We start from the raw sequence: 25,722 nt of genomic DNA, 5'->3' as shown, positions 1-25,722 counted from the left end.
TTTTTATATTTAAAAAATAGAAGCACTTGTACAATGAGAGTTATGAATATCGGCGTCTTCAAAGAAAATTATTATTTTGCTGTAGCTTTCCAAAGATTAATACCCTTAGAGGCAGAGATGAGCAAATTATACATACATACATATATGTATGTCAAAGTCAAAGTCAAAAATCTTTATTCAATATAGAAGTGTTTGCACTTGCTTATTGATTGTCAAAAATCTACCATATGTACTATCTCGTCGCTCCATGGCCAAAATTTGACCGTCAATAATTGATAACTAAAATATAATATATTGATTCGAAATATAGGAAATAAATTCAAAGCAAAAAACCTTTTAATAAATAAAATTATAAAATTTTCCTTTGAAATTATAACTATCCACTTATGACCTCATTATACACAATTTATATGATCACAAAAGCTTGTCGCGTGATTTACTTTTGTAAATAAACTAGTACCTATTTAATTGAGTAATTATTATAATCTGTTAAGTTTAATTTTATTTTTCATATAAGTTTAATTGAATACTTATAGGTATTTACTCAAACCTATTATATTTTTTACTTTTCAGTTATTTAACCTGCATTTTTATCGTCAGCGAACCCTTTCATTCAATACCCACACTATAGGAAAGCATAATAAACCATATTGGATTATGAGTGATGTCTATTATTCTATTCTAATTATTCTCGGCAAGCCCTTGATACCCATATTGCAGAACTGCATATTTTTTATTCCGCCATCTTGGTTTGTCCGCCAAATTGGATTTAGAATGAGGTCACACTGTTTATCGTGTATTGTCATCCAAACTAATTGTGTATATAAAATTTCAGCTAAATTGGTTAAAGATATCTGCTTTAAAATTGAGTATCAAGATTCCAACCGAAAAAGATACATTGCAAGTTAAATAAAAGCTTTTCAAATAAAATGAGGATCAGCTTGTCATTGCTGAATCATTACTACATTAAAAAAGACAAATGTCAAAAAACCTCCTTTGTTAACTTCGACGACATTAGTTACATTGATAGCATCGACATAACTGAATTTTTCATTTTAAATACGCATATATGTGTGTGTTTGTAAAACACATGTAGTGTGAGCCATGATTTATTTTATTCGTTTAAAGCATTTCTATTGCACATTATTAATCTATACATATAATAAAATTGAGTGTCTGTTTGTAATATTGAAATAACCGCTTTGTAATAGTATGCATGGTACATATAACAAAATTACATTTTTTACAATTTTTGACTGTCTGTCTGTTTGGTCCAGCTAATCTCTGGAACGGCTGGATCGATTTTGACGCGACTTTCACTGGGAGATAGTTGATTTAATAAGGAGTAACATAGGCTACTTTTATTTTAGAATTATATATAAAATAATAAAAAAGTCACGCTTCAATTCTCAAATAATGTCCAGTATCCCTCAAGCATGTCACCACTCTGCTGTGACGTCGGATGCCTCCTATCAACGACTTAATATCACAAAAGCTGCCCAATACATAATTAATAAGTTATAGTAAAATCTGGGAACTGAACAATAACAACTTTTTTTTAATTCAAACGCGCACGAAGTCGCGGGCATAGCTAGTACTATAAAATATTTGTCTTCTGTACTTACTTTCTGTATAAATTTTAACTGTGCCAAATTAAATCGTCCTGACCTATTTTAGGAAAGGCGGCCAATATTAAGGAAAGCCAGCCAACTACTCAGGACATATAATAGTAAACAAGTGTGTGTGTAAACACAGGTGGTATTCCCTTAATCTCATAATTCAATAGGACGGCAAATCAAAAATTCTTTTATTGGCTCGACCTGGGGTTTGAACCCAGGGCCTTAGAATCTACGGCCTTATATCTAGCCACTAGACCAACGAGGCAGTCAATTATATATATCCGACCGCGTATTTTCGTAAAAATGGTTGAAAAAAAAATGTTATAAAAAAGATATTCATCTTTATAATAAAAACGACATTTCAGTTCAGCGCTGTTACCATGGTGGCTTAGTCGCTCCGAATAGTGCTTTAATGGAGTAAAATTGTCACAATAAATAAAGTATGTCACTGCGTGTTACATATTAAATTTGACGCCTTATGATCAAATAATCGTCAGAATAGCAACGGGAAGCCAACCCGAGCAATCAAATTATGGAATTGCCTTATAATTGACCACTTTTAAACCTACCATCGACTTCGTTATAAAATTAGCCTACTATAGAGCCTGACAGTTACTTATTGATTAACAAATACACCTGATAAAAGGGTATGATAATGTGATTAAAATATCATAAGTCACGTGAACAACGATTGACAATTTTTTTCACACAAGTTTCTAAATTCTTTTACACAAAACTGTTTCCTCGTTTTGACTTCGTACGGGTAGATATGTAGTAAGCATAGAATGTTTATATCGAGGCAACGTCATACAAAGAAAAAAAAATGTTTTAGGCCAGAGCCTCTGCTGACGTAAGTAGAACTCCTTACCTAACGTTTCATCACAATCGAATAAATGTTGGCAACGCAGGGGATTGAAACTTACAAATAATGTTATAAAAATCTATTAGGAAACAAAATTAAAAATAGCTTGATCATTAGTAGTATTTGTATTAAAAGCAAAATATTTACTTTAAAAAATGACTTACAATGAGCCCTCTTTTTCTTGGCATGACGTTGTACATTTGCGAGACGACCTGCACAGCAGGCACAGCTCCGTCAGGCGTTGACACAATCGCCGGTCCGTCGCAAGTCGAAGTAGGCAACCTCTCCCTCTTCGTTCGAAAGAGCCACATACTCGAAATTATATCTGCACCTGCGTCCGAAATAAACTATTTATTCTGGCAGCCGTTTCTAATGACAGGCCAATAAATAAACTTGATGAAGTTCGTATGGATGCGAATTGTTATTTATGGTAGTTCAATAGATCGTTGTAAACAATCTTTACCTTAACAAGATCAGGAAATATATATGCATTAATAATAAATCCCCTGCTTTGTTCTCGTATTAAAATCGACGGAAAATTAATGATCAATATCATATAAATAGTAAATTTGTTTAGATTTGTATCGTAGAGTATATTCTTAGAAAAAACGTTATACATATTTAGTACTTCGATGATTGTTGTTTTAAAAAGACCTACAAATAATTCAAAAGTTATTTGCGAAGCTATTTGGTCTATTAATTTTATTAATCCTTATTCAGGTAAATTCATGTTTGTTACCTGAATAAGGATTGATATTATATATTAAAACCGTCTTTTACACTATATGGTAAGGTTGAGTACTTTAGATATTAAGAATTCGAAATTACGTGCTACAAAAAAATAATTTCTGCGACGCGGATGGTCGGAAAACGGGCAACAATAAAATTTTGACCTTGACATTAATGATTATGAATCATAGGTATATTACGAATCCATAAGACGTGGATTTATTTTGATCTATAATTTTTCATCTCACAATTTCTCATTTATGACATACAAGCGTGCCTGAGAGTGACTCATCTGGAGATCTCAGAAATTATAGGGCGTTTGATTTGAAATTTATCATAGTTCCTTTCACGACGTAGACGCTCACTAAGAAAGGATTTTTGGAAATTTTATCCCCAGGGAGGAAAGTGGGACGTGTTAACTTTGTATTAATTTTAGACATACAAAACTAGTACTTATAAAATCTAATTAATTAATAAATAATATAAAATGTCGGTATTTTATATAAACCGATTATTTTTTCATGGTTCGTTTCATGACGTGTCGTTTATACAATTATATACGGAAATATTATTGGCCACTAACAAATTAAAAGATATATATATTATATTTTACCACAATATCCTCATTTCCCAAGAGTACCATTCGACACCGAGCTTTGCTTAATTTATGCTGACAAATTATTTATTGTAATGTTTTGTACAGGACTGTTAGACAAACTTTCATAATGCTAGAACTTTGTGCAAGCCTTTCTAGGTAGTTATCGCCCACTCATCATATTTTACTGTAATACTTATTATTTTTGTGGTCCGGTTTTAAGGGAGCCAGTCTTATTATAGATACAAGGGGCATGAGTTCCTAGTTCCCAGTGTTAGTGGCGCGTTGGCGAAGGTTTATTATTGCTTACAGTATCATTGTCTATGGACGGTGTTGAGCAAGTATCGACTACTTGCTATAAATATTAAAATAAAATATATTACTCTATTTTAATTTTATAATATAATTTGAGTTGAAACATTTATAAAAAGTATATTATAAGCATAATTAATTTTCAAGTTGAAATGAAGTCCGTTACAATTATAAATAAACAAGCTCTCAGTTAGTAGTCCTTTGATGTTCTAGATGTTTCGGTCTAGTCGGTAATTACCCACATAATTTGTATTTTGATGATGTGGTCTCAACCCACATGACACCGACGCAATAGGAGGAAACTCCTACAATTTGGAGAACATTTCAATATGGCTGTTTTATTTGACATAGTAACCAAGCTTCAGAAAGATTAAGGACACCGTAAGGTTTTCGAAATTACAAAGAACAAAGATATTTACGATTTTTCCGCTTCGTTCCTAATTTTTTTTTCTTTGCCTTTATCTTTCTTTTTATTTTTTTTTATGACAACAACAAAGTAACGTAATTGCTTTTAAAACGCACACACACACTTTGCAATAGATCACTAATTTTTTTCTCTAAAATCGGTAAATTTATTAAATTAGAAAATGAATCAGATACAAGAACGAAACAGAACAGCCTTACTGGACTCAAACCGCCCTCTTTTTTTGAGGGGAAGATTCAGCACGACACTCCAATGAGAGTAGGATATACAATATATGGTAGGATGTTATCATTCTCCGGAAAAAAACAGATAAATTTTGATGACGAATAAACATGAGTCTAGCATATGAAAATACAGTAACGCTTCCCCAGCAATTCAATTGAGAACCTTTCAAACCATTAAGCTATATCATCAGGTTATCTATATTCCAATACTAGCGATCCGCCCCAGCTTCGCACGGCTGCAATTTATCAATAAAAATCTACCCTATAGCTCTTAGGAATAATGGTTTCTAACAGTTTTAGAATTGGATAATTAGTTCTGGAGAACCTTACAACCTAATTTTACCCCTTTTTTATTTGTTGTTTGATATCTGTTTTTATTATAATAAGTTGTAAATTAAGATTACGTGTATTACGTTGTATTTTAGTAAAATAGCGAGTAGTTATAATAAAATATCTCTAACGGACACAACACAATTTTCCAAACGGTAACGTAATTGTGTAAGTTCACTCCAATCATAATTAATCTAATCAAAAACCCTGGGGGTATTTTTCGAGCCACATCGACACACTAAGGCAAGGCTACAGTTGATGCTAATAAGATTAAAAAGCAAATACAATAACGCCAAATACTATTATTTCTGTTTGTTTGCTGATTGATACGACGAGACTGTAATATCTTAATTTTCAAAATTTTCGCCAACATAAGAAATTTGTTAACGTAATATTTATTTGCAACGAATATTCTTGTGAAATATCTTAGCATGTTCGATTTGTTTGAAGCATCATTTACTCATTATTAATTTTCTATTATATAGTAGTCTTTATTATAACGTCTTTTGTTCATTATGAATGGTTGGTTTCACACTCGTATTATAAAATATGTAAATTATATAAATATTCTTTGCCTAATATCACAATAGTTGGACTATTGTAGTCGTACACAATAGTCGGACACAGTGTCGAATTGCCGTCATATTATGAGAATGAGGTTTATGAGGTTTCGTTATAGTATCTCGTGGCTGAATAGATTATAGATTCAAAATATTTTAAATCTCGTCCGTCTGTATGATTAAACTTATTACTTACACCTGCAGCTTCGTCCGTGTCAATGTTATTTTGTGACAACTATTCTTTGTGAGGTTTATAATTCTTTGCATAATTTATTATTGGTTATTGGTTATGGTAAATAATAACAATTCTCATACGAATTTATTCATTAAACTAGATCATTATCGATGCCCGCAATGCTTAAAACTTCTTTACAAGTATATTATAAAGTTAGTTAATATTATCATATATGTAATAATATTATCATAATTTGATATATGTCAATCTATATCAAATCAATATATACTGACAAATCGAAAAGTAAAATAAAATACAAAAAATTTGCTGAAAAAAGTACAATAAATAATACGTCAGCTAATAATAAAAGAGATTCTGTGTAGTAACTACAATTTTATTTCGCCGTAATAGTAATTAATAATTAGTAAGCATATTCCTTTAGCCCCACTAAAATATTACTCAAAGATATAAATGTTAAGTATATTGGGAACATTTGTCAGATCGGATAGCATAACTAGGGCATAAATCTACTTGATAGAATTTCATATTTTACACCGACGACGAAGACACGTCGGGGAAACTGGCGTACTACGGAGATTTGGATTACTATCTAAAAATGATGATCCATAATTGACATGACCGGATTATGGACGTACTGGCTATCCAGATCAACTTAAGACTCCAAATCCCAAAAAAGCCAATGATAGCATACTGATAATGTAATACATAATGATAATGATAGAAAATTCAACAAAGACACAATGCAAGTCAACAAAGAAGTCTTAGTCATAGAGTTCAATTCAAACTTTTTGTTACTAATTTGTAGTCTTAAAATGTAGTTTAGAAGCTGCACAGAAGGCACAAAATAAAATAAAATTACAATAACATCATGGACAGCACGTCCATATAGTGATAATAATAATTATAATAAAAATTCATAGCGTGATACGGATTTGTCACACGTCGAAAGCTATCACGTGAAAACTGTTAAGCATATGTTAACACGATTTAAACTACATGAGTCCTTGGATATTCAATTAATTCATTATTTATTAATTTTTTAATTGATATGTTTTTGTTTTATCACAATCGGCGTATAACAATTTATAAAGTTATTTAAAATCAATAGGAAAATTCATTAGGAAACTAAAAATATTAATGCTGTTAAAGTTAAGCCAAATTCAATAATTTAATTATTGGTATATAAAAATAATAATTTATGTTATTGTTATTATTTATTTGACTACATATTTATTTGCTGTATGGAGTAGTGATGACTCTAAAATGATTGTTTCTGTAAGTGTATTGAGGATGACTGACGTCTCTGAGTAAGAGCTCGTGGTATTTGATAGCATGCATTATCCTCGCGATAGCTCCGAGTGTTACGCGCGTGCCTCGTCGACTGAAAGCGGATTACACTGTGATCGATCTTGATTCCTGCTGCAATTCACAAAACATCGAAGCAGTTGCACGTTTTTTCTTCAACGCATCCACACCTTTCGGAAGGTGATACTATCTTAAGTCTGCTTTCGTCCCTGTTGTGATGGCGACTAGAATGTTTCCGAATTGTTTTTCTAAACCCTGATGTTCACATGACATTATCTTCGGTACTCCCAAGTCCATAAAATGATCGCTTCTTGCCTGTACTACGTATAAACATACATAATTGCAACCGTAGTCTGCACTTAAGGCTTTGAAGAGTTGACGAGTGGTTGGATTGGTAGTGAATAGAGCGTATTTTGATTTAGTTCTTATTAAAACCAAAATCAAAATATAATATATATTTATTTAAGTAGGCTAATAAAAGCACATGTGAATCGTATTAAAAATACTACCGGTTCGAAATGGAGATTCTATCGAGAACTTAAGTTGATATCCTTTATTGCCATTTATAATGACGTCCTTATAAAAGAAAAAGCAGTTGACACAATAAACCATGGACGCGGGCAAAGCTGCGGGTGTAAATAATTAGTTTAATCGTACAAACGGACGAAATTCAGAATATTTTGAATCTGTAATGCCCTCTTCAGCTACGAGATACTATAGTGTAGAAGTGTGTGAACAAACACTCTGATCTATGACCAGTCTCCTAACTTCACTTTCATAATATGACGTCAATTCGACACTGTGTCCGATTATAGTTTCCCACTATCGATATGCAAAGCAAAGTACAAGAAATGGATTTACAAGATTTCAAAGCAAGGGTATGTAATAAACTAAAATCATTTCACAACTCATAAAAACCAATAACTGTTTAAAGACCCGGCCTGGAAATCAAACCTAAGACCTAGAGATCTGTAACCTTTCATGTAGTTACTAGACAAACGAAACATACATATATCTTCGTATCCATTAGCGGCGAATAGGACTAATGTTATTGCCACCCTATAATTAATTTCGATGTTGAACTCGAATTGACAAATGAATGTAGGGATTCTGTGTTATATGGATTCTTTAGGTCAATATCCTCACGAACGTTTCTTCGTTTTAATATTGACGTACAAAACTTTACTATTTACATTGAAGATTACTTTGTAATACTCACAATTACTTGGTGGCAGGGCTTTGTGCAAGTCCGTCTGGGTAGGTACCACTCACTCATCAGATATTCTACCGCCATACAGTAATACTTAGTATTATTGTGTTGCGGTTTAAAGGATGAGTGAGCCAGTGTAACTACAGCATAAGGGACATAACATCTCCCAAGGTTGGTGGCGCTTTGGTTTAATGTAGGGAATGGTTATTATTTTACAGTGTCAATATCTATGGGCGGTAGTGACCACTTATCATCAGGTGGCTCATTGCCCCGTCCGCCTAGCTATTACATAAAAAAAAAAACATTCAAAAAACGAATGTGCTTAAAGTAAATGGCTGCTCTTTAAGGATCAAGTTTGGAGCTGACCCTTGGTCATCGCCCAACGAATACATAAACGCAATACCTGCATTTTATATCGGATGAAAATCCTCAAGATGTGTAATCAACCCCCAGACATTAGTATTTCGCTTATCATATGTCAAAGTGTTAGCATAGTTCAATGTTAAGCGGCGTTCAAACTTTACTTAGGGCGTGGCTCCATTAACCCGATGAATGATGGCTTGCTAGATATGATCGCAATCAACTTCATAAAATAATTACAATACCATCGTAGTACCTTCAAATATGTTAGTAGATAAAGGGTCGAACACACCTTGCGACCAGACGAAGATTAAAGCGGCTTAGATCGTTTGGTCGCTAAGGTCCTTGTACAATTTATATATACAAATAGTCTTGAAGTCGTAACCACTTTACTTAGTCGCAAGGTTGTCGGGTGTCATTAATTCGATATCGCAAAAGTAATAGTCGCAATGTTGAGTTATTTATTCCTTTCTTTTTCATTTTAGTATGTATATAAAATAAAATGTAATAAGTGTTACAGAATACTGTAATATTTACTATCTTCAATTATATATTTCTTTCTGTGAGCCGTGATGGCCAAGTGGTTAGAAAGCGTGCATCGTAACCGATAATTTCGGGTTTAAGCCCAGGCTAGCACCACTGTATTTTCATATGCTTAATTGTATTTATAACTCATCTCGTGCTCGGCGGTGAAGGAAAACATCGTGAGGAAACCGTCGTCTAATTCCAACGTCATTTTGCCACATATGTATTCCACAATGCGGGTGCATTGGAGCAGCGTGTTTGAATATGCTCCAAACCTTCTCCCGAAAGGGAGAGGAGGCCTTAGCCCAGCAGTCTGAAATTTACAGGCTGTTAATGTAATGTTGGAAATATATTTTTTTTCATATTCTAGGAAGGTAGACCGAATAACCTAATAAATTTGATCATTTACTATTGTAAATGATTTAATTTGACTTTAAACACAGACAGAATCCAGTTAATACGATCACTCGCGAGATCTTAGCGATCGGTATTATTATCGATCTTATATCTATCAATCTTAGTACTTGTACATATACAGATTTTTACTAACATAAAACTTTATCCAAAAAACATGAGACGTGGCAAGATTGCAGTCTGATTAAAATTTGAATACTCACTAGTAATTTTAAACTTATTTTGTTGTCTGTAAAAAAAACATACAAGATCAAGTATAACGTTTATCAAAACAAAGATATTATACAATAAAGGCACGGACAACACGTCCTCATCGTCCGTCATTATTTGAGAAAAGAAAGAAGTTTCAAACTGGAAAGCAGCAACGATTAGTACAACGTATTTCTACATTACTTCTTAAAGTAATTCTTGAATTAGTTTTTATTACTTTGTATTGACGGTAGAATAATTGGTGCGTGGGTGGTATCTTACTCAAAGCGTTTGAAAACCAAATACTATACAGATTGAGAAGTTCAAAAAAATTTTACTAGGAATAATATTTCGTTTAGAATATATTTTGATTTCAAATATAATACGTATTGTCATTAAAACATTTGACTAATTAAATTAAATTTTATCTCTATTCTTAGAAGTTGGAATTAAAATAGGGTATTTTGTTTGTACCTTTGACATTTTAACACAATTAATTAGCCATATATGTATAAATTTCAAAGTAGAAAGTCGTTCGCAAGATACGTCTTAGTAGTGTAGTCGTCTTTTTTGTTTTTGTTTACTAATTGCGATCGCAATTCTAAGAAATACGCTCGGTCTTATCTAAGATTACGGCGGCCGGCCCTAAGTTTCGTTACTATGAAAAGCGATAACATTATTTAAACCAAGTCTGATAGGATAAATACGTCAAGAGAACAGGAGGACATAGGACGAATTAGAAGATTATAGTTTAGAAAATGCTAGCAGACCAACAAAGCGTATGAGAGAATTAGATTCTAATAATAAATGGACAACAGTTACCAAAAAAGGAAAAAGAGATAAGAAGGAATATTCCACATATTCCTTCTTATCTCGCAAAGATATATAGCAAAGAAAGTATTGAAGAAGATTTAATAGAAATTTGTCTGTATTCGAAAGACATAATGCCTAAAAAATTTCAATTAGTGAAACTACTCAAGAAAGAAAATATATTAAATACATCGCGAATAAAATATATAAGCCCGTATAAAGTTTTGATTGTATTTGAAGAAGAACATAGTGCAAAAAAATGATTGTCACGTAATGCCTTAATAGAAAGAGGATGGAGAAAGCATATTAGATATGAAGTAAGGATGTCATACGGTGACATTAAGAATGTAGAAATTGAGTTAAGCGAAGAAGATATCAAAGAAAATATCACTAGTGACAGGTATTTACTATCTGTAAAGCGATTGGTGTGGAGGAATGATAAATCGGACTGGGTAAACGAGTGAAGCAGTTCGATTGGGATTTAAAAGTTCATCTTTAGCCCCATATATATATATACATTTATATATGTGTATGATATAAAGATTAAGATTGAACCAAATATATTTCCCGTCACACAATGTTCTAAATATTGGCGTTATGGTCATAGTAAAAATATTTGCGCTAGTACTAAAGAGGTGTACCCAAAGTGTGGATCTAACCATGCTAATTGTGATTCACTTAATCCTAAATGTGTTAATTGTTCAGGACCTCATTTATCTTTGAGCAGGGATTGCCCTGTATTTAAAAAAGAAAGGAAAAGACGAGAAATTATGGCTGAATTTAATTGCACGTATAAAAAGGCTTTAGAAATGTACGTCCCGCCATCCTTATCAGCGAAGAATGAAAATTATACATGTGAAGAATATCAAACGAAAAATATTCCTTACACTTCACCCAATCAATTAACCTATGTTGGGGCTGTAAAATCCACGAAACATATCCAGAAACCTGAAACCATACCAAAAAATAAAAATAAATCAACCCATAAAAATATTTCTAATAAAAAAATACGAATGATGAAACGTTTAATTAGGAGGCTTTATCTCAGACTGAATCTATCATGGAAGACATTAAAGAAGAGGATAGTAATAAAGAAGATAGAGTAAGAAAAGGGATGTTTTTTGAAGCCCTATTTTAATATTCTCAATAGTAGTTTAGAAAATCCTATCCTTATGCAAGAGATTTCATTGGCTATTTAATCGACTGACGCAGCCTCTGGAAGTGATGGTACATCATACACAATGTTAAAAAAATTACCAGAAAAAGGCCTTCACATTTGCGCTATTTATATAATCAATTCTTTTCGCTTAATGTAACACCTCATCAATGGCGAAACATAGATATCGTCCTTATACCAAAGCCAGGAAGAGCTTGCAGCTTACTTTATCGATCCGCCCTATTCCCTTGATATCTTGCTTATGTAAAATTTTTCGTTCTATCCTTAACAAACGATTAGAATGGTATTACGAAACAAAAACGTTTTTTTCTCTAACGATACGGTAGGTTTTCGAAAGATTAGATGTTGTTACGATAATTTAAGTAACCTAATTACTCATATACAGATGGGTTTTGCTAGACAGGAATCTACTCTTGCGTGTTTTATCGAAATGAATAATGCATACAACAATGTCAAGATTTCAGTCCTATTAAACATTCTCCATAAATTTGGTGTATGCAACAATTTCGGAGGCGTTGTCATATATTGATTCTATTGAATTTCAGAACTTCGTAATTTTAACAGACTCCAAAAGTGCTCTTCAACATTTAACTAAATGCACTACCAGTTATCGGGGTACTTTAATAGCCTACACTATCCAAGATCAAATTCATAAATTAAGTAAAACCACAAAATCTGTTTCTCTTCAGTGGATACCATCACATATTGGAATAAGTGGCAATGAGATAGTGGACCACCTTGCAAAACAGGCCAGTGTCGATGGTATATGAATTTGTGTAGACCCATTTTTCTCTGATTGGATTTATATGTATAAAGAAAAATGTATGTTCTTGTGGAGCGAATATTTTGATGAACGTTCAAGAGAAAAGGGCATATGGTATAAAACAATGCAGCCACAACCTTGGAATGAACCCTGGATAGATAAATGTGACCTTAGTCGTCAAGACCTTATAATGGCTTTAAGACTTCGCTCCGGACATTAAACTTATTTGCGTATTTAATGAAAAAAAGTAATAACCGCCAATTGCACCGAGTGTGATGTAATTGAAGATAGTTATCATATTTTACTGGAATGTATTCGGAACGAGTCACTTAGACAGGATATTTATCAGCATTTTAAAACTACCTTAACTGTAGTGCAATGTATAAGTTTTCTGGTATATCCTGACAGTAATGAAGCGAAGTTATTGGACAAATTAACTAACAAATATTTACGTTTAAGATAATAAAAATGTAAAAAGTTTATTGTGTAACTAACAGAGCGACATAGTCACAAATGGTAACTAAGCTTTATAAGTAAAAAAAAAAGAGTAGAAAGTCATTGTTTAATTAATTCTTGAAGTAAAATGTTTTGCAGAGTTGTTTAAATACTTCTTTCTATTTATAAATAATAGCGTGAAATAATAAAAAAAAATACGCAACTAAAAGCTGATGTAATTATGTAATTATATATATCCTTCACTATCAACAGAATTTCTTCGCAATTGAAGCCAAATATCAATGTCAAATATTGCCAGTTGAAAAAATAAAAGATAATTTACAATATTTGAAATATATATCTGTTATAATTTGAGAGTTTGGCGTAGAATAGCATTTTTTTAAATTCAAAGGTAGAGATAATTTAAAATGCGTTTACGTCATAAATTTTATAACCGATAAAATTTTCAACACTTGAAAAATGGGATAGAATTTTCATATTGATATTCTTTCTACAAAGGAATCTAAATTACGCGAAGAGCAACATTTTAACATGACATATGTTGAACGTGACCAAGACCTACGTGAGATAAAGGAAAGTTAATAATACTTGACATGGAGTCCCGTGGTGATGAAGATATACAACCTCTTAATTTTTTATGTCTTTCTCTTAGCAATATACCAACCAGAATAGATGAGTATTAACATGATGTGAAGGAATTCTACATATTCCATTAAATTTAGGTGTGACCTAGAATAACGTTAAATGTAGGAATAAAAATAATGTATTTTGTGATGGTAAGGATTTGAGGTTAAAGCTTTTGTATCATTTAATTTCTTAACAATATAATAGCTAGCAAAGAAAAAGCCAATGGTTTAATCCGCACTACTTGAACTAATAATTATTGTAAGAAATAAAAAATACTATTATGACTTCGATAAAAGTATTATGCCGAGATGGCCCAGTGGTTAGAACGCGTGCATCTTAACCGATGGTTTCGGGTTCAAACCAACGCTGAACCAAGGCGAAACCACTCAACTTCATGTGCTTAATTTGTATTTATAATCCATCTCGTGCTCGGTGGTGAAGAAAAACATCGTGAGGAAACCTGCATGTGTCTAATTTCAACGAAATTCTGTTACCTGTGTATTCCACCAACCCGCATTGGAACAGCGTGGTGAATGCTCCAAGCCTTCTCCTCAAAGAGTTAGGAGGCCTTGGCCTAGCAGTGGGTAATTTACAGGCTGCTAATGTAATTTAATGTAACATGAACGATGCTCAAGTATACCGTTCGAACCCAAGTGATAATTTTAATATGAAATATCTTTAGAACTGACTCGTACGCCGTGACGGCAAACGGCATGCACCCTTGGCGTGTATCCCTACTAATATTATTAAAGTGTACGTAGCTCTGTCTGTTACCTCTTCGCGCTTTAACTGTTCAACCGATTGAAATGAAATTTGGTTTGTGAGTAGTTACAGTCCCGAAGGACTTAGACTACTTTTTTTTTTTCACCACTCCAGAGTATAAAAAGTTGAAGGTGTATATGCTGCAAAGTTTTATAAATTCGCGCGGGTGAAGCTGTGCGTTGAGAGCTACTAAAGATATTTCTTAGTATTTATTATTATTATAAGAAACACATTATTTTATTATATGAACACTATATTCTTAATTTATTTCTATTGTTTATCTAAGTCTCTACTTATTTATGTTTTATTTCTAATCATAAATTCTTAAATGTTCTTATATTTACACATCTTTCCAATGCTTGACATTACTGTTCTTTATCTTTACATAGTATAAAACAAAGTCGCTTTTTCTGCCCCTATGTCCCTTTGTATGCTTAAATCTTTAAAACTACGCAACGGATTTTTTTAATAGATGGAATGTTTCGAGAGGAAGGTTTTTGTATATAATACATAGACAATATAGTTAAGTAACACTGATAATTTTAAAAGTTTCTAATGTGATGTCGTAAATTTATACATTTTTTGCGCTTACATTGTAAACGCTGGCTGAACCCTACGAGATAGATCAAAATTATGTACCTCAGTATTGTACACCTTAAAACAGTCTTCAAAAAAGTCCGCGACGGTATATGTCTATCTCTTAGGGATTACCCACATTGCTCCCGTGCGAAGCCGGGGCGGGTCGCTATTAAATATATAAATGTTTACTGTAAACCATACCATCTATACCATATATGAGCAATTGGAACCTACGAATCTCTCGGATAAAGTGTTTATTATTTAAGATACGATCCGAATTTGTTGCGAACTGCTGTAGTATTCATTTGTTTTCTTGTGTATAATTAGTTTTATTATCAACAGGTGGTAGAGTGCTATAAAGCCAACCAAACATCGATAAAAAAAAAAAGAAAAATATTCATAGTCGGCATTAGTTTTCCCAGTTAGAAGGCGAATGTGTTTATATACACAGGTACACAGGCACAAAGTATACGAAATGGTACCTACTTCACATGTATGTCTAACATTACAAATGTCTAACGGTGGCGATGACCCCTTACCGTTAAGTCTATTGACCTTCAAACATCATATTATAAAAATAGTGATGTTCTAGTCATTAATGATTAATATTCCCAACAATATCGTAAAGTACAGGTAAACCTAACGTTTCAGAATGTATATTTTATTTTTTATAGGATGAAAAAACAAACTCTTTCTTTGCTACAATAATTATACTGTACATAGTATTTAGTTATTATTGTTTGTTGTATGTATATCTGTATAAATGTCTATGGATAAAAGTGATCAAAATTCTTTTATAAAGGTAGGACTATCATTTGGACCATGGTCAATTTCATAAGTATTGGCACTGCAAGAAATATTGCCAAGCCATATAATTTACATTGCCAAATCGCGGCGACGATTGCTTGGGAACTAAGAATTTATGTCACTCGTGCCTGTAATAACAATTACTAAAAAAAAAAAAATTTTAGTTTATATAGCATATTTAAGGTTGGGTCTCTCTAGTTAGCATAATACATACTCGTGACAGAGGGACCCAGTCTTCCATAACATCTTTTGTTATATACGCAACTAAACAATAAGGAAACTTTTAATTAATATAAATAAATTAAAAAAAAAGATAACTGAAAATAATAAGTATTACAAAGTGCATGTGTGTTTGTGTGAGGTGAGTGTGATGTAGTTGTATGATTGATGTGCATTTGTTGTGTGTTGCTTTACTCACTTACCCTTGAAATTGAAACTCAACAATACTGAGTAGAAATACTCTCTTATACTACCCATAAGAAACTAGCATCATTATCCAGCGGCCAAACAGTCAGTTTGTATGAGTGAATTTATATAAACAAATAAATGGTTTACAAATACGATAAACATAATTTATGCACTCATTATACACGGATAGTAGACACTACTATCGGTAATAAAGCATAAAAAACTGGCAACAATTAATTCGTCGCGTGACATTATTTATGTGAACGGAACTGAAGCTAAATGGGTAAGCGTGTACGTTTTCCTGAAAAACAAATACATCATAGCTGAATGTAAATTAAAGTTTTTCCCGAATCATTTACGACTGTAATAAAATGATGTAAGTTACATTCCAATAAACATTAATGTTACGGCACAAACAGACTTACATAAAATAAATTAAAATTTTGTGAATGCAATATTTTGTATATTCAGAATGAAATGTATCCAACTAGTTTTTTTAAAAAAAGACTGATTTTTTTATGACACTTTTTTTTTCAATTAGCAAAGATTGTTATCATTTCAATGGTACATAATCGTATCTAGTATGGTTAAGATTCTGCGGTTCACTTAGAATTCACTTCGTATCTCACTCTTGAAATATTAACAAACGTGTCAACAAACATTGTCTATGGGCGATGTTGACAACTTACAATCAGGTGACACATTAGCTCGTCCGGCAACCGATATCATAAAAAAAACATAAATAACTGATATTCTGCTCATTAAGTATTAAATTTTATTGTCATCGTGCTTGCGAACATAATTACGGTCATGATCATTTACATTTACATTATCGTGCAAAAATAACTGGCTTTAATTTTCTGCCGAGAATTTTGTAAAGCTATACATAATATTGTATATATATTATATTGATGGATACACCACGGATATATGATGCCTTCGAAACTTTATTTCAGCTTTATACAATCTAATTGGAACTTATGTACATTACATAACCTTTTTAATTAGCTTTATAAGACAATTAATCGTCCTCCGTCCGGGTCAGGCTGGATAAAGCGACACCATTAAACTATACTATATTCTATCTCAATTTTTTTTTTCTTAATGACCGTGTTAATTAATCTCGGTCGATGTCAAAGGTGTACATCATTAGGAAAACAACATCGCGTGTCGCATAATACTCTCTTTAATATCATGTAATTCTCGGATTGGGACAGAGGACTTTATCTTTAACATGAAAGAAGGCAATTTTTATGCAATTACGTATACACGGACTGAATAGATGTATACCATACAATCTAAATATTTTACGAGAAAAAAAAATACCGTTACGTTACAATTTGTGTATTAAAACGCCAAACAAGAACCGGTAAGAGATTCTAGTGTGAAAAACCGACAAGAAACTCAGTAGTCATTATTTTTCATTGGTAAAATCAGACGAATATTACGTATATCAACAATATACAATTAATAATTTACTTATTTACCTTGAAGATGTTCAATTGATATTATATATGCGAAAGTAACTTTCGTGACTAAACCACTAAATGGATTTTAGTAATGAAATTTTTGAACCCTAAATTTGGCCTTATTTTTTTAAGTAGTAAGAAATAAGACAGCGGGATTTTAAAGTTTTTGCTAACTTCTCGCAAAATTGTGAATGTAGGCAAATTATCTAGTCACACTGGTCCAGCGTGTGTTGAAAGCGATAGACATTTTCCAACGCCGACTTCAAATATTTCTCGTGCTACAACTATAAAATCAAAATACTCTTCATTGTACACCAATAAACACATACTATAGTCACGTTCAAGAAAGAGGCACATGAGGCGGCCTTATCGCTAAAATGGCGATCTCTTCCAGGCAACCTTAAGATACAGGAAAGAAAACGAGATAGAAAGAGGTAGGGGTGTACATAGCAGAGATAAACATAATATATAAATACATTATAGTGGAATAATAGTATGTTTAAAATAAAATAAACTTAACTAATTAATAGCAGTAAATATATTCACCAAAATTTATTTGCCAATTCATGTTGTTTGATTAAATACATATGAAGCATTGATAGATTTTTGACTCAAACTAGTATTTTGTGTCTTAACACTTTCTACTCAAATAAGTGTAAATAAATTATTTCTGCTATTAATTTCCAATTTGAGTTTTTCAACTAAGCGAAAATGTGATGTATAGGATGAGCGTAATACGTCAGTAGGTATAATACTACTAAAAAATAATATATAAATATATTGGAATAATAATATGTTTAAAATAAAATAAACTTAACTAATTAATAGCAGTAAATATATTCACCATAATTTATTTGCCAATTCATGTTGTTTGATTAAATACATATGAAACATTGATAGATTTTTGACTCAAACTAGTATTTTGTGTCTTAACACTTTCTACTCAAATAAGTGTAAATAAATTATTTCTGCTATTAATTTCCAATTTGAGTTTTTCAACTAAGCGAAAATGTGATGAGCGTAATACGGTGAGTAGGTATTATACTCATCATTTTCGCTTAGTTGAAAAACTCAAATTGTAAATTATTATAAATTCTCTGTGGTTTAATTCCTAGTTTATACGACACAGTTCAGTCACCTCGAGGAGTTCCCTGGATACGGTCTCTAAGTACCTACTTCAGAGCGCTTTTTGGTGATAGAGTCACGCATATAATTTTCCTTATCATAAATGCCAAGTAATAACTAGCAGATAATTTAAGATATGTTTTTAGTAAATAAAAATTACATAAGTATTTACAAGTAAATTAAATTAATCTGATAAATGCAATACAAGATTTAATGGAACGAACTAATTGAACGTAAACAATAAGAAGTATTTCTGCTGCGGAATATAAATCAATATTGAGAGATCCCCTATCTCAGTCGGCACACTTTTTAGACGTTTATAAAGTCATTATTGCTACGATTTTGCCGCAGATTCGCAGTTTTATTTGAAAGATGCGGAACCTTGTTTTCCGATCATCCAGTAAATCCATACGGGTTTAAAACACTTTAAACTTTTCAAATATGTTTTGTTTTCGTAATCCTACCTCGGTTATTCGCAAACTAAGATCAAAACGATAAAGGAAAATGTAATAAAAACGAATAGGTATATTATGTCGAAATGAAATTCTATCACATATGTTTGTCTTGTATCCTGGCTTTGTATTGTGGTGTAAGCTGAAATCTCTATCGCTCCGAGGAGTTTTTGCCCAGTAGTGAGATTTTTATGGGCTTTTAAATTAAGAACACGATTCATGATATTACATTAAGCTTATGGTTTTAAATGTAACAGCAATCAATATATTATGTTTATAACATATGTTATGAAAGGTTTTAAAGTTACAATATTGCATTTGTAGAAATGCACTTTAAACTTAAGTGCGTATCCACAGCCTTAGATTCGTACATTGTTTGTTTGCGTGTCACAATTTGTTTGTGCACTTAGTCCCTCGCCGAATGACTTCTGTACATGACATTTGAAACGTTCTAGCATGATCCTTTTATATACTATTTATTTAAAGTAAAAATCCATAAACATCCAACTGCTTTGCCATGATCTCTTCTCCCTTTAAGAGGAAGAATTGGAGCTTATTCCACCACGCTCCTATATGTATAGGTATATATATAGCAGAATTTGATACGACACATGCTTTTTTCCTAGCATGATATTTGTCATATTTCTCACATAAACAGATTCTTTCACAGTCGAGCACGAAATTAGGTATAAGCAAAATTTAAGCACGCTAAACTGGATTGGAACAAGCCTGAATTTGAATCCGTAATCCGTTAATGTTCACGTGCCACTGGGCGACGACGGCTTTTACGTTGAATATTGTTTCCAATTTCCAAAAAAGGTACGACCTCTTAGTATGTCGAGGTTATAAGTGTTAGGTTTTCGTAAATATGTATTTTTTCTAGTGTTATCAGATTTAAAAAAATTAGATACTCTTCATTAAATATATTGCTTATCTGTAACAATAATCCCTTCATAAAACAGTATCAAAGAGGTACGTTATATTGCGTCATTTATTATCACATGTTTTTTTATATGTAACGCTGCTTAAAATTGTATTACAAAATGTAACCTTAATAAAGATGTTATTTATTTTAAGGACAAGATCAAGTAATATCAATTTTATCTGATATAACATATCTATTGATATATATCGTGTAGTATTGTACTACTGAATTTGTCAATCGTTATATTTCGGTTATTAGGCGCTGGTTAAAGTAAGGCGCTTCAAAACATTATCGGTGATCAAGTGATAAGCAGGAAGATACCATTTTTTATATTGATTATAGCACCATATAAAATCAAAACGTTCGCGCGATTCAGCTTCGTTTCCCGCAATCTAGATTCAACTTTGTAAAACTTTTAAATGGAAAGGTTATTAGGATAGGTCGGACCAATGAAAATCTCGGGCAGGTCGACATTACTACCTTCACTTTACTTTATTAACTACGATATTATTCATATCAATATGCAAATACATCTATTTACAAGCAATCTACGTTGAATTGTACAATTTTAAAGTAAACAAGCTGATACGGTGGAAGCCACGCACTAACGAATTAGGTAATTTTAATTATATTATGATATATTTATCCTTCTTTTTATGTTGTGTAATTTAAGTATGATGCTTAAAATTTACAAGTTGCTTAAAGTAGAGTCCCTTCTGGCATTAAATCCTCATTTTGTACTGACTGCAATAGTTTTGTCTTTAATAAAGAATTTAAATTAAAAAAAAAACACACACACACTCACAATTATAGAAAGTTCAATTTTTCATACAAAATATCTTTCAAGCTAGTTAAAACTAGGTATTACAAACAGTGGCGACTCAATATGAAAGATAAAGATAAAGTGGGTTACTCTGACCACATATAAGAACTCGTTTTATGTCAGTCATGAAAGTTTATATCTTAAATCAATCTATTTCAAAACCTAAAATTACCTTTATATATTACGACATATTTCAAAATGTTGTTACATTAACCTGTAAATTTCCCATGGCTGGGCAAAGGCCTCCTCTCCCTTTGACAAGGTTTTGAGCATATTCCACCACGCTGCTCCAATACGGGTTGGTGGAATACACATGTTGCATAATTTCGTTGAAATTAGACACATACAGGTTTCCTTACGGTGTTTTCCTTCACCGCCGAGCACGAGATGAATTAGAAACACAAATTAAGTACATGGAAATTCAGTGGCGCTTGTCTGGGTTTGAACCCGCACTCATCGGTCAAAAAGAAGTTCTAACTACTGGGCCATCTCGGCTCAAACCTATTAAATTTAATTACGATTAAAATAAGTATAAATTGTGCAAGTCACTGTATGAATACTTTAAATATTTAATGAACCATAATTAATTATCTTTTATTTAAATATCATATAATTATACAATGTTGAGATTACCCGTAATTTATGTGTATGTGAGAAATTGAAGAACAAATTTGATTATCCAATGCTTCTTAAGAAAATTCTTTAACTTTTGTTTTTTTCTTGAATAGGAATAATATATAAATAAATAATTGAAGTGTTGACTTTGTAAGAAAGAAATATTCAATTTTTTTGTAATAATTAGCATCGCAAAGATTTTTTTTTAATATGACTTCTATCGATTTGTATTTTAACTTTTTATTCTGTACTGATATTAATGAAACAAGGTCTTATTTAATGACATATTATCGCATGACAATTGACTAACATTTAAAAGAAATACTTTATACGATCAAAAAAAAAAAATTGAATACCTGTTCGCACTAGTAAAAGGCACAGCAATATATCTCCATCGTTATCCTATACTGATTAAAAATATGTCCTTGTACAACTATTTTATAAATAATAATTATTAAATAAGCGCTGGCACATAGCATACTTTCATTTCATTTTACAACATTAAAATCAAAGTAGGTTTTACTTTAAAACATGCACAGCTCATTAGTTATTGAAAATAAAAAAAAGATCTTGCATTATAAGTTTTATTACAAATTTATAAATTAAAAAATAACACTATGAGCACAACATGAAAAACATGTACATAAATAAAAAAAACACGTCGATACTAATATTATAAATGCGAATGTAACTATGTCTGTTACCAATTCACGCTAAAACTGCTTAACCAATTAGATTAGATGAAATTTGGTTTGGAGGCAGTTCGATTCCCGGGGAATGACATAGGTTAGTTTTCTTATTCACATCTCGAAGAGGTCAAACATAGGGTGACTGTTTGTGTGCAGTTGGTTAAAGCCGCCGGTTCAACTAGTAATATTATAAATATCCTTAAGGAAAACCAAGTAGATAATTTCTTTGTTACGGTTTTTAAGTATTAATTCATCTCGAAAGACAAATTCACATTTCCAACATCTTTTGTTTTATTCTTCCTTAGACAAGGTATGTCAAAGAATTTTTGACCATCAATCATGTTAACCGTATCATCAAAAGTTTGAGGCATATCTATACCTGCCGTTTCAGGCAAAGTGAGTGCGAGTAACGCTCCTAGTAAGGCAATAAATCCTACTATGACTAAGGGTAACCATGTTATAAAGTTCCTCAAGTAAATAATATACGGTGATATAAAAATACCAACGTAACTACAAATATGGACGATTGATGCACCGGAGCCTCTTACATTTGTCGGTAATATTTCTGCAGCCCATTGCGTAGTAATGTTACAAGCCATATTAACTGCAAACCTTGATATGATTGCACACAACACTGATGGCAAACCGCTTCCAATAAAAGCGGTTAATACACTAAATATACAACTAACTAAAAGTGCTACTATACAAGTCCATTTTCTACCCGTTATGTCTAAAATAAATGAAACTAGCACTAAGGAAGGAAATTCGGTGAATGACACAAGTGTAAAAGATAAAAAGAAATCAAATTCCAAGCCACCGATACTTCTTACTAAAGCATCAAAGACAGATAATGAACACATATATACCAAACACATGCAAATAAAATTTTTTCTTAACTTCGTTATCTTTAACATACTTATGATACTCGTATTTTCTTCTTTATTATTATAATTTGACACTTTAAATTGTTCGATTAATTTTAAAGGTACTTCTTGTTTGTTCACACGACCGATAGTGACTACTTTACTTATAGCCTCATCGATACGTCCCTTAGAAAGGAGCCACCGTGGGCTTTCTGGTATGATAAATGGAGCTAAAATAGCTAGAGCCATTGGAATACTCGTCGCTAAACTAATCGTTTTCCAATGTCCACAGGCGAGAGCAATCCAAGGCAACGCTGTAGCACCAATTGTGTAAAATATAGCAAAAGGCAAATTCGCAATAATAGTTCTATATTTAGGCGCAACATATTCTAACACGAGGAGATATGTCATCATCATACAATTATCATAGGACATACCAAGCAGGAATCGACAAATAGAAAATTGTAAAAAATTGTTTGCATAAATGCTAACAATACCTGCCACGCATCCAATCAAGTTACTTAAAGTGGCAGCTGGTAATCTACCGAATCGATCACCAACCCAGCCGACGACGAATCCTCCTACGATAGATCCGACAAAGAATATGGCTTGCGCTGTTGCTTGATAACTATTTTTATCACAGACCCAACCTAATTCACTCGAAATTGTCGGATATGGTATTTCTGTTTTATTAAATTCCCATCCATATTGACAGGATTGCCTTGTCCATGTTTCGTTAGGTTTTTGATCTGCTAATAAAACTTCACTCCAATTAGCAACAAATGATTCACAGTGTGAATATCCGAATTGTGAACTGGAATCTAGAGGTATTGCAAGGTTTCTTCTTTCAATTTGTGTTAGATTTTCTAATTCAGGGATCCAGCACCAATGATTCGGTGAAACTTCGGTCAAAAATAATTGAGTATAATACGCAAAAACACCGAAAATGTAAAATGGAAACGTTAAACAAAACAAAAATATTTGATAAAGTCCAAATTCACCAGCAGACGAAAGTAGCTCGTCATAATTTATTTCTTTGTTGGAGTTACTTTCATCTTTGATACTTTCATTATTGCCACTAGAAACTTCTGAGATTTGAGCAGTTCCGTTTCTGGCTTCCATTTTGTATGTTAAGAAATATTTTCAATTTACGGCTCCTGGCTTTGTTTTACAAAAACCATAATTGCAGACTGGCCAAGGCTAAGTCTTGTATTTTACTAGTTAGAACAAGCGAGCGATACTCTATATAATGTTAACCGTGCAGCGTCGAGAGAGATAATATTAATATTTATTTACAAGATTACTTAACTGCTTATTAAATTTATGAGTTTTCGACAGTAAACTTCTTAAATGTTAGAAGTACTGAATTTCCCAAGTACAATAAATTAAATGAGTAGTTCAAACTAATGCCTTTATGTACCGGGATTTCGTGATGTATGATGTTTAAACAAATGTGACGTTATAGAGAAAATAAGTATGTATAATTAATTACGTACGTCAGCTTGCTCATTTAATTGCTTTATTACAAATCTCATCAAACTGATGACAACGAGTTTATCTTTAAAAATGAGGATCACCGTATACTTAAATGGTTATCATACATAAATTAAAATTATTACTTCACTAAATAAATATTGGATAATACCGTTTTAACTATTGATTAACTTAGAGGCTGTCTCGGTGTATGTCCACATCAAACAGTGGTAAAATTAGTATTTATAAAATTATATTGATCATTGATATATCATAGGATTTCTCACCTCACAGATTTGACATATTTTTTATCTCTAATTTTTTCAAAAAGTTCGTGTAAAGTAATTAATTACTATGAAGCAAAAGAGAACAGAAATCGATTAGCAATTATAAGAATCAAATATTGTAGTATAAGCTTTTATTCTAAGCAATAATATATCTTTAATATTATATTATAGTAACGATACTTGACAATTCTATATTTGTGACAGTTTCGTCGGCTTCATATCCAAGTTTCTAGGTTAAAACTGCACTATTTTAGTACATGAGAGACCATTCTTCTACTGTTTGTCCATCTGTCTTTTTGAAAGCGACAAATTATAAAAGTACCACATGAATTTTAATACAGTGATATAATTAATTAGATTTTGTGTAAATTGCTTAAAATACTACGATGACTGTTGAAGTTGTTGGAAAACATCATGCAGGCTGGAAGGTTTACTGACGTGCGACGTGTTATCCAATATTAGGCTAGGCATCTTCTCGGGCTTACGCTGAGCAACTCACAAAATTTTCATCACGAAAGGAGAAATGGCTTAGGAACGCATAGAACAAATTTATTTTATATAGATAGATTCATACTAAGTAATTTTATTTATAAACCAATTAGGTCTATGCATGCGTTATGTTTTCCCTGCTAAACAATTATTCGAAACGACTAGCGTGCTCAATTGAATTATTTCTGTAGGAACTCATACACAAAGTTATTCGTTCAATATGCATTTTTTTATTATATCCAAAAAAAAAAATATTTTCGATAACAACT

General features: G+C 32.0%; 2 protein-coding genes across 2 annotated transcripts in view; both read right to left on the bottom strand.

Annotated features, from left to right (window-relative positions):
* The window catches only part of LOC125075837 (transient receptor potential cation channel subfamily A member 1), a 47,915-nt gene extending 45,123 nt beyond the window's left edge, over nucleotides 1-2,792 (bottom strand). The window contains exon 1 of the mRNA XM_047687631.1: nucleotides 2,646-2,792. Within this exon, the coding sequence (XP_047543587.1) occupies nucleotides 2,646-2,792 (147 nt within the window). The remainder of the gene's footprint in view (nucleotides 1-2,645) is intronic.
* A 19,533-nt stretch (nucleotides 2,793-22,325) lies between these two features.
* LOC125075958 (carcinine transporter-like) lies at nucleotides 22,326-24,391 on the bottom strand. Its single transcript, XM_047687843.1, has one exon. It carries the CDS (start codon nucleotides 24,324-24,326, stop codon nucleotides 22,587-22,589), a length of 1,740 nt encoding a protein of 579 aa, XP_047543799.1. The 5' UTR covers nucleotides 24,327-24,391; the 3' UTR covers nucleotides 22,326-22,586.
* Nucleotides 24,392-25,722: the final 1,331 nt, after the last annotated feature.

Source organism: Vanessa atalanta, chromosome Z (genome assembly GCF_905147765.1).
Source record: "Vanessa atalanta chromosome Z, ilVanAtal1.2, whole genome shotgun sequence".
Taxonomy (NCBI): domain Eukaryota; kingdom Metazoa; phylum Arthropoda; class Insecta; order Lepidoptera; family Nymphalidae; genus Vanessa; species Vanessa atalanta.
The sequence above is the reverse complement of the archived record's forward strand: the minus strand, read 5'-3'. Positions and strand labels throughout refer to the sequence as shown.